General features: G+C 39.1%; 1 protein-coding gene across 3 annotated transcripts in view; it reads right to left on the minus strand.

The window, feature by feature from the left end:
* The window catches only part of LOC126268104 (uncharacterized), a 634,297-nt gene that overhangs the window by 6,348 nt on the left and 613,884 nt on the right, over positions 1-14,065 (minus strand). For all 3 annotated transcript variants that reach the window (XM_049973628.1, XM_049973637.1, XM_049973618.1), the window contains exons 3-6: positions 9,274-9,582; positions 5,278-5,392; positions 2,675-2,797; positions 1,333-1,547 (exon numbers count right to left, since the gene is read on the minus strand). In XM_049973628.1, coding sequence (XP_049829585.1) covers positions 1,333-1,547; positions 2,675-2,797; positions 5,278-5,392; positions 9,274-9,582 — 762 coding nt within the window. The remainder of the gene's footprint in view (positions 1-1,332; positions 1,548-2,674; positions 2,798-5,277; positions 5,393-9,273; positions 9,583-14,065) is intronic.

Here is a 14,065-nt window from a genome sequence, read left to right on the forward strand (position 1 = left end):
AGGATCAGCCTCCTATTTCAACAGTTGTAATAATTCTTTTGACAAGTTTGATACCAGACTTCATCTGTTTCTATGTTGTCTAACTTCTGTCATTTCAACGTATGTACTAAACCGAATATACACAATAACTCATTTTACATATTCTAATTTGTGTCCACCTTTACAGTTTGACATTTTTACTGCCAAGCTTACTGTGTGGTTTCTGTAGAATTCTTCTTTTGCCTATTTTTCTATAATCTCTTCATTTTGTACATTTTCTGTCCGCTTAATTCTGCCACCCGTATTTCAGATGTTTGCAGTTATTCTTCACATTTTTTGCTGATTTTCACATTTTACTCCCAAATTTCGTGTATGGTGTCAGAAACTTCCTCCTCAACCCCAAGCCAATATCTGATGCTGGTAGAGCTTTTTAATTGTAGAAAGTTTTTTGTGCCAATATGTTTTTGGAATCTCATCTCCAGTGAACATTTTTAATACTGTTTCTCAGAAAGATGGTATTTTTTTCCATTTCTTCCAACAGTTCCTTCCCAAGTTTCAATGTTTAGCAATCACAGTTCTCACTTGTGCTATTCTTCATTCAAATTCTGTGGTAAATACATTTTTCATTCTATTCCACTGTACTTGAACATCCCCTCTTGACTACAGCCTAAAGAACCTTGTCTTACGCACACTGTAAAGTGTATTCTCCCTTAGACTGCTGCTCTCTAATGCTTGCATTTTAATATGCTGCTAGTGATTGCTAAATTCTGTAAGTTCTTGCCCTTGAACTCAGATGCTAACTTACGTTGTTTCAACAGTTGAACCATTTGCTTTTTCTCATGTCTAGAAGTTGCCTTCAGTGTAATGGTTTAATCTGAATGCAATAAACAAGTATTATTCACACCTTTGAGTTTCTTGAGTCTTTTGCAAGTATCCTTACCAAGTCTTAAAATCTGCACCTTTAAGTAGGTGCACTGTGGCTGTTTGGTGCTGATATGATCAATCATATGCCATAATTGGAACTGTGTCTTTCTGTATTTGTTTTTGACCATTCAGAAATAGCAAAATGACCTGGCACTTTTCTTAAGTTCTCATACACTTTCTCTAGTCCGTCAGGACACAACAGTACAAAGAAAGTGAACCGAACATAATTTGTATAACGAATTATTTAAATGCTGATATTTATGTGAGAACTGTTGTATACTGCATTAATTCACTGTTACTGGATTGCAATAGCATAAGAGTATACTTCTTTTTCCAGTTAATACAATAGTTGTTGCAATTTCCTGAGTTCCTGATAAGGGCAACAAGCTACGTCAACTAACCAGCTGAAACACTAATTATCACTCTTACCTTGCATTTTATGTGAACACTCAGAGCATCAGGGAATTTGAAGGCATGAAAGAAGGCATATGTGATGACTGTAGCCCTCTCATCTGCTGTACGCGCCTTCAAAAATCTGGAAATCATTTTTGGCCTAAGTACACACCCATGCTCATCTGAGAGCTGAATAACATGGCCTCCTCCATCCGATGCAACACAGGACTTCACCCTCATATCAAATTCACCTACAAAAAACACAAAAACAATATATCAGGTTGAACTACAAAACTGTGATGCATTTTATTATGTAAGAGCATAAACAGTCTAATAAATGTCAATAATTATAATATTCTTGAAAAATATTATATCAGTATCCATACTATGCAAGCCACTTTACTGTATGCAGCTGAGGATACTTTAGGAACCACCATTGAATCCTTCCTTATCTATTCCTTTTGTGAGTGGTGTGCAGGTAGAACTGCTGTTTGTATGCTTCTATATGAGTCTGAATGTGTCTGATTTTGTTGTTATTCTGTGAGATACATGTGGAAGTAATATCGCCTGACCCTTCTTGGGATGTACATTCTCGGATTTTAATGGGAGTCATCCATTGAATCTGAGCCTGGTGCCTGCTTTTCCTACTATTAGGTTTATGTGAAAATTACTGTTATATTAAAACTATGTGCCAGACCACAACTTTAAGTACATCCCCACCACCGCTATTGTGACCGCCACAGATACCTGTCAATCCCAAAGTTATTTTATTTGAGGTATACATTCAGCTGCATAAGATTTGTTACTTATTCCACAAATAGTAAAGTAAGTTTAAATAAGAAGTACTATAATTTGCTGTAAATACTGTAACCACCATGTCGCTTTCTGTCAGTAACAGTTTGCTAAAAGACAATTTTCAATGGAATGGACTGTTACGTTACTGCTATTTGTCATGTAACGTTGTGTGTAGATGTATTAATTTTTGAGGAAACTGTAACAATGTCATCTGCCATTCCCATCTCACTTTTGTTTTTCCTGTCCCTTCCAATCGCTCTGCAAACCAAATAAACTGCTATGAAGTCTCAATTTCTTGGTCAGTTTGGTAACTGCTATTAGCCTCTCAGTTTTTTTTTATTTTCTACTATTTGAAAGACAAATTAACTGTTTACTCAAAATGTCAGTTAGCTATTTTCAGTTCTTGGTTTCTGTATGATTTATCTGCTGATAATGTAAAATTTGTGGGGATATAATGATTGAAGATAGATACCATAAATAAAAATAAATTAAAGCTGTGAATAAGCAATAGCAGTAGTTATGTAGCTATTTCTTTCTTTTTAAATTATCTTACTAACACAATATACAACTAAAGTATGCTCACCTCTATAATCGTTTATAGCCACAACAAGTGTTAGTGTTGATCCTAATGGAACAATACCACTTACAGGTGGTGCCCAAGGGCCCTTTCCATGCTGTATTTCCATCCAGCAGTCAACATTGTCCCCTAAAAACATATTATAGAAACAATTTTTCGAAGACACTTCTGCACTATATTAAGGATATAATTCTACATATAATGTAATATGGTCAGTCTATGGGTGGTAGTCATGAAGTTTTAATCACCACCCTGGAAAAATAATGTTCTGGTACACACAGGCATACCCTTACCTCAGAACTGTAGCACACTGCCAGAGGAGACAAATCAAAATGATATAGACTGTATCATTTTCCTTTGGCCATTCTGGCAAGGTTTTATGGTTACAGTACTATGGCATGGGGATTACAGTATGCACCAGGACTGTAGACATGTACCAAAAAATTTAATATGTAACTGTATTTGATTTCAGACTCTATAAATAACACTTGTAATATATGAATATTGCAGGCATTTTTTATTTTATTTTGCAAAACATAAATAAAAATATAATGAGATTTTATCAGGCATATATTGTTGTTGTACACTGTAAGGCTAAACATCTGTGGACATCACATAACTTAAAAGAGCTAGTGCAGTCTTTTCAGAATTCACAGTCTGGCCATCCATATTTATATTTTCTGTGATTTCCCTAAATCACATTTGAATGGCTGATTTCTTTTCCCATCCTTTTGCAGCTTCTGCTTGTGCTCCATCTCTGATGATGATGTCATGCATGATACATTAACTAACCCCCTTCTCTTTTCCTAAATCACACTGTACCACACAGTTCTCAAACATCATTGTCAAGCTATGACGACTTTTTACAAGTGGGGTATAGAGATCAGTGACTTTCAAAGACTTTGTTTTCATGATTGCGCTGTTGCTCTGAATCGCTACAGTGAAAGTGCATGTGGAGTCAACTGTGTCCTTGGTCTGCGGAGCAGTGGAACTATCCAGCGTGACACTCGAGTGGGAAAGTGTAGAGTTGGTAAAGACCTGATGAATGGTATTTACCCAAGAGTGTTAATAGCAGCATTAAAATTCAGTATAGACTGTGTGGGACTGTTCTTTCAGGTTTATGTCCAGACCACTAATTTCAATAAATAGCAAAATGATGCAAGTGTCCATAAAAAACATTTTAGATAATTATTCCAACACTATTTCAGGAGTTTGCCTGTTCAGTATCAGCAAGATAATGCTCTTGTCTGCAAAGCTATGACTGTTGTGTCATGGTTTGAACTACGTTGGGAGGATGTGTTTGATTTGTTCATTCAAAGATATTGAATAAACCTCAATCATGCAAAATAATAGAGGTCTACAGTCCCAAACACGTCACACTTTTGTGATTAACTAAAATGTTGCTTGCTTGCCAAATCAATTGGCTACAAAATCTGGCAACAATTATTGACCATATTTCAGGAAGAAAGGACACAATTAAACTTATGCCATTTTAGTAGGGCTACCCAAATTATTGAATTTGCTGTAAGAGCAGCAAAGAAGGTCCCACACATTATTGTTCACGTCTACTTTACTTCAGATGATGCAGCTGCTGCAAATCTATAATGGACCAGCAGAAAAACCATTTGCAAAAAGAACTAATTTAGTGTTATGTGAATTCAAGAGAAGTTTATTTAAATATTTAGTATCAGTAACAACATTTTACCTAATACTGAGCATTCTAGAACTCAGTTCATGATTTACCGCTATCAGAAAAATATCCTCTGTCTACAGATTTCGAATAATGTGATGAATCATATGTACAGCTTTCACTCAAAGTCACATTAGTAGTTTGTATGGCTAGTATTAGACCAGCTTCACTGACATGGTTTTTTTTTTTTTTTACCAACAGGTTAGGCTAGTCACTGAAAAGGTAAACAAGATGAAAAATGCAAGATTAAGGATAGACCAGCAATAAAAATTTCTAATTTATGATAATTAAAATGGCTTTTTCATTCATATGTGAAAGTAATTGCACGGCATGTGATTACTTCAGCTCCTCAAAACTTAAATTACACATGTGCCTGGTAGTAATATTTAAGAGCTGAATATGAAATTTCTCATGCACTTACTTAAATTGCAAAAGAGTGAGTATTTTTCTTACAAGCTACAGGTGATTTGTGTAATTTCAATAAGATATGGAAATAGATTTGGAAATAAATGGTAATTTATGCCCCTGATGTCTCTTGGCCAGTGGACGGCTCTCTACCTCTTGGATTCAAAAAAGGTGAGGGATGAGCTCAACTGAGAAATGGCTAGCTCAAGCATAATGCTCTGAAATGAGGAGCAATGCAAACAAATAGACACTGGTATCACACTTCATATAAAAATAATTCCATCTTAGAAAATTTTGTGAAGAAAGTGAAACATTTTGTGGTAGTATTAGACTGCCTAATTGATCATACATGCAGCAGACAGATATTACTTTTAGTAGTAACTGTGTACTCTTGTGTCTGATGTTTCAATTTAAATATAATCTTTATTTTCACTTTTGTTATTCTTCAGAAGGGAATGTTTATATAAATAACTTTATTGAGTATGAGTGAATTATGACAGTAAGTGCCACCTACCACGAAAGTCAAGCTGGATGACATCAAGGTCAGCGATGACCATAGGTGGCTTGGATGCTGTCTTCTCGTAGTCATTGAACCACTCACAGCGCAGACGCTTCGCTTCATCCCACACCTGAGGGCAGAGCATCAATGCGGTTTAGAACAAGAGTTATTCAGGGAAGTGTTCTACTTACATTTTAGTCTCCAATAAAGAGTGAGAAATAAGAATTTAAGATCTTTAATGCTATTAACAAAATTAAGGTTAGGTAACAAGCTCTATTTTCACTGAAGAGGTGGAAGTAAATCTGTTGTTAACCCAAATGTTACAACTAACAAACCAGTGCTTTAATTGGCTAATGTTTTCCCTTTTTCTATCAAATTAGTGTAGCGAAGGTAAAGAAATCTTAATACGGAAAGTTCGCATTCCAAAGTTATGATGTCAAAATGATAAATAGTTTGTAGGAGTCCATCCAACATGCAAGAGCACGTTCTGAAGGGTTAGTAGTGTTAAACAAAGAAATCAGCATTTACCTGTTTGATAGCTGCTTAGCCTAAGCGCATATACTGGGGAATTTCACAGTGCAACAGGATCAGCCTCCTATTTCAACAGTTGTAATAATTCTTTTGACAAGTTTGATGCCAGACTTCATCTGTTTCTATGTTGTCTAACTTCTGTCATTTCAACGTATGTACTAAACCGAATATACACAATAACTCATTTTACATATTCTAATTTGTGTCCACCTTTACAGTTTGACATTTTTACTGCCAAGCTTACTGTGTGGTTTCTGTAGAATTCTTCTTTTGCCTATTTTTCTATAATCTCTTCATTTTGTACATTTTCTGTCCGCTTAATTCTGCCACCCGTATTTCAGATGTTTGCAGTTATTCTTCACATTTTTTGCTGATTTTCACATTTTACTCCCAAATTTCGTGTATGGTGTCAGAAACTTCCTCCTCAACCCCAAGCCAATATCTGATGCTGGTAGAGCTTTTTAATTGTAGAAAGTTTTTTGTGCCTATATGTTTTTGGAATCTCATCTCCAGTGAACATATTTTATACTGTTTCTCAGAAAGATGGTATTTTTTCCATTTCTTCCAACAGTTCCTTCCCAAGTTTCAATGTTTAGCAATCACAGTTCTCACTTGTGCTATTCTTCATTCAAATTCTGTGGTAAATACATTTTTCATTCTATTCCACTGTACTTGAACATCCCCTCTTGACTACAGCCTAAAGAACCTTGTCTTACGCACACTGTAAAGTTCTATTGCACTTATTTTTCTGTTTGGACATTCTGATTCATTTCATTTATTGTTTCTTAAGTATAACAGTTAAATGATAGCAGAGTTAACCTTTAACTACAGAACCTGGTTTGTCTCAATATTCTCATTAATAATGGAGCTTTGTTTCTTAAATACAGCATGTCGCTCCTCTGTCTCTCTCTATTTCAACAATATTCTACAGTTGTTGTTGATCCATTTACATGTAATGAAGGTTAGTCTCACTGAATGTTCATTTCAAGGTCCTGGATGAAAACTGCAATGCCCACTCATCATTTTCTGTTGTTTAAGGTCCACACAGCCAAAATGATGTTACAATTGAAATGTTCAGAGCAGTTTGAAGGCAAAAGAATATTTATCCAACATGTGTCAGTTTCTCATTCACAGCCCTACTGTGTCCCCATGAGAGGTCAGACATTATTGTGCATCTGCACTAAGAAAAATCTGATTTCTGGTACATTAGGGCATTGACATAAGTCTGTGGTGACAGATGATAATTTGTACTGGTCCAGGATTCAAAACCATATTTCCTAGTTTATGTCAGCACTCACCTTAACTGCTTCAGCTATCCAAGCACCTTCCCTATACCACCCAAATCTCCAAATGCCCCTGTCCATTATTTCTCTTTACTTGCACCCCTACTGTATTCCTGCAAGAGGTTGTACATTATTGTGCTGCTGCATTGAAATCACACACAACTGTCACAATTATGTGACCACTTCCTATGTTTGATGTCAGCATGCTATAACCACTCAAAGGTGGCAGAACTATCAGTGGAGGGTATTTAACACATGTTTGGGATACGTGGAAAACAGTGCAGTCATCGTCGTAATGCAGAAACAGGACGATTTATGTGACGTCCAAACAGATATGACCGTTGGGTATAATGCTAAGGGTGGAAGCATTTCCAAAATGGCTATTTCTATAAACTGTTCACATGCTGCCATGGTTAAAGTATACTGTGCATGGAAAACTGGGGTTATGAAAAACCAGCACCTTGGCGACTGTGGTTCACCACAGGCCATTGATGACAGAAATGAATATCAACTGTGGAAAAGTGTATGGTTGAGTAGACACGCAGCTGTTGAGCAGCTGACCATCCAGATGAACGAAGGGGCTTTCAACTGTTTCTCCTCAGTGACCGTTCAGTGAACGTTGCTGCTAATGAGTCTCTGCAGCAGGTGCCTGGTACATGCAGCCATGCTGACTGCTTTTCATCAGCAATGAAGGCTGGAATTTTCACACCAGTATCACAACAGCACATCTGCTAAATGGCAACAGCTAGCCTTTCCAGATCAGTCACGTTTTATTTTCCATCAGCGTTAAATGTCCACAAGCAAAAACCCCGCAACAGTCGTCGGAAGGGCTCAAGCTGGAGGAGGGAGTGTTATGATTTGCTGAATGTTTTCGTGGCATTCCCTGGATAATCCTGTCACTCTGGAAGGCACAGTGGATCACACAAGTGTGCATCTGTCATTGGGGACTGTGTCCACTCCTACATGAAGTTTAGTTTTCTTTTGCACGAGGGCATCTGCCAGCAGGAAAATGCAGGACTGTCAGTTTGGTATCTGACCGCTGTCTGGGGGATCTCCACACACGTCTTCACTTGTCATCAGGGCTCAGTTCAATGTGCGACTCATCACTTAAGGCAATTCTTCTTCAGTCAATGAGATTTCACACTGAAGACGTGTGTGGAGACAACCCCAAACAGTGGCGGGATACAGATGTGACTGTCGCCCTAAATATAGCCAGACAACCAGGAGTGATGGTCTGGGTTTCATTTCTTTTCATAGCAGAACGCCTTTGGTCGTCAGAAACCTTTCAAGATAGCGACAGCAGTATGTAGACAATATTCTACATCCCGTTTTGTTGATCTTCGTGGAAAGCCATCATGGGTTTACATTCCAGCAAAATAATGCCCGCCTGCACGAGGCGTGAGTTTTTACTGATAGTCTTGGAACATGCCAAACCCTATCTTGGCCAGTGAGGTCGCCAGATCTCTCCCAAGCTGAGAATGTTTGGAAAATTATGGGTAGGTCCCTCCAACCAGCTCGAGATTTTGACGATCTAACGCTCAAAATTGACAGAATGTGGAACGATGTCCCTCAAGAAGACATCCAAAGACTCTTTATCAGTCAGTGCCAAGCCAAATAACTGCTTGCATAAGGGCTCGACGTGGACCAACGCATTTTTGACATGCTCAGTGTGAAGTTATTTCTCTTGAATAAATCATCCAATGTTTATGAAATTGTAATGATTTGTTTAGCTGTAATCGTTGGTCAAATCTAGCAATCGCTCTCCCATTCGGATAATTCCTTCGTGGTGCGTCTTTTTTTTTTTTTCTCCTTACAATGTATTTGATACACCTTGTATACTGAAAATTACTGACGTAATGGCCTGATTGTTTTAAACATGGATGAACGATGTAGTATATGACTACTGTTGTTGTTGTTGTGGTCTTTAGTCCCGAGACTGGTTTGATGCAGCTCTCCATGCTACTCTATCCTGTGCAAGCTTCTTCATCTCCCAGTACCTACTGCAACCTACATCCTTCTGAATCTGCTTAGTGTATTCATCTCTTGGATATGACCACTGTAAATTACAAAATAGCGGAGTAACAACTTGACAACTATAGCAAACAGTCCAAAAAAATAATATGTGTGGGGAACTTCAGCACCCTCTGTTCTAAAGGCATCTTTGGTGGATGATGTAAGTGAGTAATGCCTTACGCACCTCGAGCAGGTCCTTGTCGTACTGCACGACGACTGTGTTCTCATAGAACTGGCCGTGCAGGTCCGGCTTGGTGCCGCAGCGCTCGTACGCGATGCGGAACGAGAAGAAGGTCTTGCCAGTGGAGGGCGGCACGTAGACGCAGCGCGGGTCTGCGTACTGCCCCTTGGACGACACGATGCCCTCGAACGGCTGCGTGAAGGACAGGTGCACGTCCATGTGGTCCTTGCCGCACATCACCTCCAGCGACTGGATGGCCGGCATGCCCTCCGGCCTCTCCAGCGGCCACAGGTCCGAGCTCGCCTGTGCGCCCTGCAGCACCCAATCAGAAAACTGTCCAATCGTCCCAATTGAAACTTACACATATATTACTTGAAACCAGCGCATTACAGGTATTTATGTTATCAATACGTACAATAAAATGGATTTACGTATATAAGACTATGTTCTATATCTCCTCGTAAACCACTCGACCGATTCCACCCAAACTTGGGTCTGGAAAGAATCACTGTTAGGGTAAGAACCACCTACGTATCAAAGTGATGGGGGTGAAAGAGCAGCGTAGCCCACGACACGCATATGCCCTTACTTTTGTCATCCGTTATTTGACAATACTTAGCGACTTGCAACAAAGTTTACACATAATTTCAAACCTTTACGAAACTTTTTCACGCTGACGACCCCCAAAGCAATATTGCCACATGTAGCATGTCGTTTTAATTTATTAGTTCTTCATTACTAACTGTATTCGCGACGGATTTTACAGACAGTATTCAAATATACTACTGAATATATCAGCAAAATGATATCATTGTCCGACATATAGCTCAGGAGATATGAAGTCAAATACTGTGATGGGTGAAAAACTACTGCATCGTGTATAACGTTTTAATTTATTACTTCTTTACCACTATCTCTATTCGCAACGGATTTGGCAGACTGTATCCATATGCCCGCTGTATGTAAGCTAAGAAATGTACCATTTGTCGACACACAATCAGGAGATATGAGGTCATAAACACTGAAATGTATGAAAAATTGCCGCATCATACCTGACTTTTTCATTTGTTGATCCTTTGCCTCTGTCTTCACAAAAACTTTTCGTAGACAGTACCCACTTATACTACTGGGTGTACCTACAAAATGATGTCACTGTATGACACAATGCAAGAGATACTGAGTCATAAACATTGAGCTGCGTAGAAAGGCAACTGCAGGGCGAAATTCGCTTAAGATACGGGTGAAACGTGTGTACAGACCCGTGTGAAATTTGGTAAATATATGTGAAATATTTTTGGCATTTGCGTACGAGGGCAAAGCCAAGAGCAAAAAGCTCATCCTAAACCCCTAGAACGATTTCAACTAAATATGGAACAGACATTAGTTGCACTATGGAAAGAAATACTCTGGGAGTAAGAACCATCACCCTCCTCCTCGGTCGAACGTGATAACGAGAAGAGAGAAGAGAGGAGGAGGAGGACATGGAATTAGGGGGCAGGAGCAGATAGAGAGGGGGAAGGAGTAGGTCGTCTAATAGAAGACTGGAGGATATACATTACTGGCCAACGGTGGGTGCTCAACGAGTGTTAAACTATTTGGACAATATTAGCGATAGCTTAATTTTTTTAAAAGAGGAACAGTGTTGCAAATGTGCCATTACAACGTGTTCTGAAGTACCCGCTTTCGTAGCTAATGTCGCTGATGACCGCCTGCACGATGGTGGCCAGCTCTGAGGTAGCATGTCCTATATTTGGTGATGGAGGAAATTTTCGTCATTAGTCTTTTGGCTTGTAAGGGAAGGAGATGCGGTGGTGGGAGGGTCCTGATCATCAAACAATCGCCGAAAAAGTCGAAAACCCAACAATCACCAAGCAAGTTGATGTTGGGTGTTTTTTTGGGACTGCCACGGTGTGGTGCCAAAGGATTATGTTCGTAATGGGCTAATCGGCACTGCAGAATACTACTGAAATCTCCTGACGTAGTAAGAGAGACTGCTAAGACGACGTGTGGTAGGAAGCTCCCTGTGTGGGTGTACTATTAAATTTTGTTTCACCCCCATGTTCTCCTGACAAGACATCCATTGACTTCTTCCTCTTCCCTCGCATGAAGAAACCATTGTGTCGCTGACTTTTAGAGGATTAGGAAGAGATGATTTTCGCGGTGGGACGTTTCTAAATGTCTCTGTCTAGTCATTCATCGTTGGGAAAATGTCGCATTGAGGGGTGTCAGTGTATGGAAGGACCAGCACCGTCACCAAGTTCCACGGCCGCAATTTGATGTTTACGAGATGAGAACTGAAACTTTGGTTACCCCTTGTGCAACAAATAATTCAGCATAATACTTACAACATAAAATCTTATAAAGGAACATTTGAAGCAATTATACAATCTGTCGAGTTTTGAGACACGTAGGAAGTTGTCTGTTCTGCCATCGAATGATCTTATAGAGGGCATTATTCTGTGATGTGTGATGACCTGTAGTTCTCTGCAGTCGCAAGATGGGTATGGGTTCTTAACACATTTGTGTAAAAAAATGATCATGGGCTCTAATTCTGTTTAGCAGTAAACATGTTTTGCTTGACAAGTCAGATCCCAGTGGTTGACAACTGGCATACTATTATTTTGCTGTTCAGTCCCATTAGATGAAGAAATTGGCACAGTATAGGAAATCCATGGCGAACCGCACCGCATCGATAATAAAACCGACTTCTTTTTTAAAGTGGAAATCATAGTCAGAAAATTTGCCACAGGAGTCATTGTACTGAAACAAAAATTTAACTGCAGTCGATGCTCCTGTAGAGGGTTATTACGAAAGATTAGGCTAGTTTCAGAATGTATCACCGCTGGAATTCTGCAAAATATTGCGGAACACTGCAGCCACACAGAGAAACGTCTAAATATTTCGTTGCACGTGCTCATTGTGTTCGTCGCTGCTGATTTTGCAGATTTCAGTCTATAATTGATCTCACCACTCAATCGACGTAGTATCTTCACATAAATCTGTTGTAAGGCGTTTTTGATGGGAACTCTTAGTTTTGGCAATGGTGATAGAGGCAAAAATATTGATTGTTAAATATAATGCTACACAAAAATCAATATTTGAGGATTCATGAACTTCGAGATGAAAGTTGGATGGAGCATGATTATGTGGCTATATGAAGTTCACGCTGGAAATCTCTAGCTTTGACATGAATCTGCTTTGCTGCATGTCCAGATATATGTGTCCTGCAAAGGTTCCGCGAAGGCAAATGTGTCTGTAAACTTTGCATTGTGAGGTCGCATGGATCACATTAGCTCATGGTGAGCCCAAACAAATTTTTTTCCCCCGAAAACCCTCTCCTTCCACGTAGAAAAGTTGCACTAGCAATAAACGGAAAGTCGCTCATTTGAGTGTCAGTGCGTTAGCTATTGTGCATGCTGATGTTCGTGCTTTAGCGTTTCTACAAGATATTCTAAATCTTCGATTGTGGAATGTTCAGCGTTCCGAGATCATTCTGTCGCTTCACTCATTTTCACTACGTAGGAAACGCATCTGCAGTCGTTCAACTCTTTCTTCAGTCACTGTTGGCTGACCTGTTGATTTACCCTTGCAGAAGAATCCCGAGGCTGTAAACAATTCATACCATTGCCAAATAGAGATGAGACTCAAAGCATCTTCGGGAACGTTCGTTCCGATGCGTCGCTGAACTATTGTGTTAGACTGAACATCGATCAAAGAACTTCAAACATCTATACAAACTGAATGAAATATACTGAAATAATTGGAATCAGTGATGTTAAAGTGGCCAAGCGGTTCTAGGCGCTACAGTATGGAACCGTGCGACCGCTACGGTCGCAGGTTCGAATCCTGCCTCGGGCATGGATGTGTGTGATGTCCTTAGGTTAGTTAGGTTTAAGTAGTTCTAAGTTCTAGGGGACTGATGACCACAGCAGTTAAGTCCCATTGTGATCAGAGTCTTTTCTTATGTTAAATGATATCAGTAAAATCCACCCAGAAATGCTTAACGTGCAATGTAGCGAATATGTGACGAATGAAAACTTTGCCAGAACTAAATATTATTTTGAATAATCTCAGTTGCACATTTTAATTACATGACATGTTTCGATCATTCTGGATCATATGCACTCTTTACAGTACTCTGATATCAGGTTCTGAACAGACAAAACGGAGCAACAACTTAGATCTGAAGATGACCCAGAGTGATCGAAACATATCATGTAATTACAAATGTACAACTGATACTGAAGAATAAATGAGCATTAGTTTAAATATCAATACAGTTGTTGTCTTTCTGGAGACGAACATGTCGGCTATAGTGAAAATATTTTTCATTTGTAAAATAGTAATTCGTCCGATGACTCTTAAGAGATATGATGACCTTTTCATTTCACGTTAAGTTTCAGCTTGTATGTCATTCTCAAATGGTTCTGCAATATCATATTAGTACGTGAATACTTAAAATGCGGTTCATATAATATCCAATAAAACTTTTTCGCCTGTGTAACTGTGCCTCACGTTGTTTTATAGACAAATGTTTAAGTCACTGTTGGAATCTGTGCAAAACAACATGATGGCGTAATATTATACCGGGAAAAGTTTTGTTGAAGATGAATACGGCTGCAAAGGACTACCCTCGAACAATTAATATGCCTTTTGTGCTGTTTCAGTCATTAGTCTGAAGACTAAATTTGTTGCAGCTCTGCCGGCCGCTGTGGCCAAGTGGTTTCTAGGCGCTTCAGTCCGAAATCGCGCTGCTGCTACGGTTGCAGGTTCGAATCCTGCCTCGGGCACGCAT

Source organism: Schistocerca gregaria, chromosome 1, assembly GCF_023897955.1.
Source record: "Schistocerca gregaria isolate iqSchGreg1 chromosome 1, iqSchGreg1.2, whole genome shotgun sequence".
In the NCBI taxonomy this organism is placed as follows: Eukaryota; Metazoa; Arthropoda; class Insecta; order Orthoptera; family Acrididae; genus Schistocerca; species Schistocerca gregaria.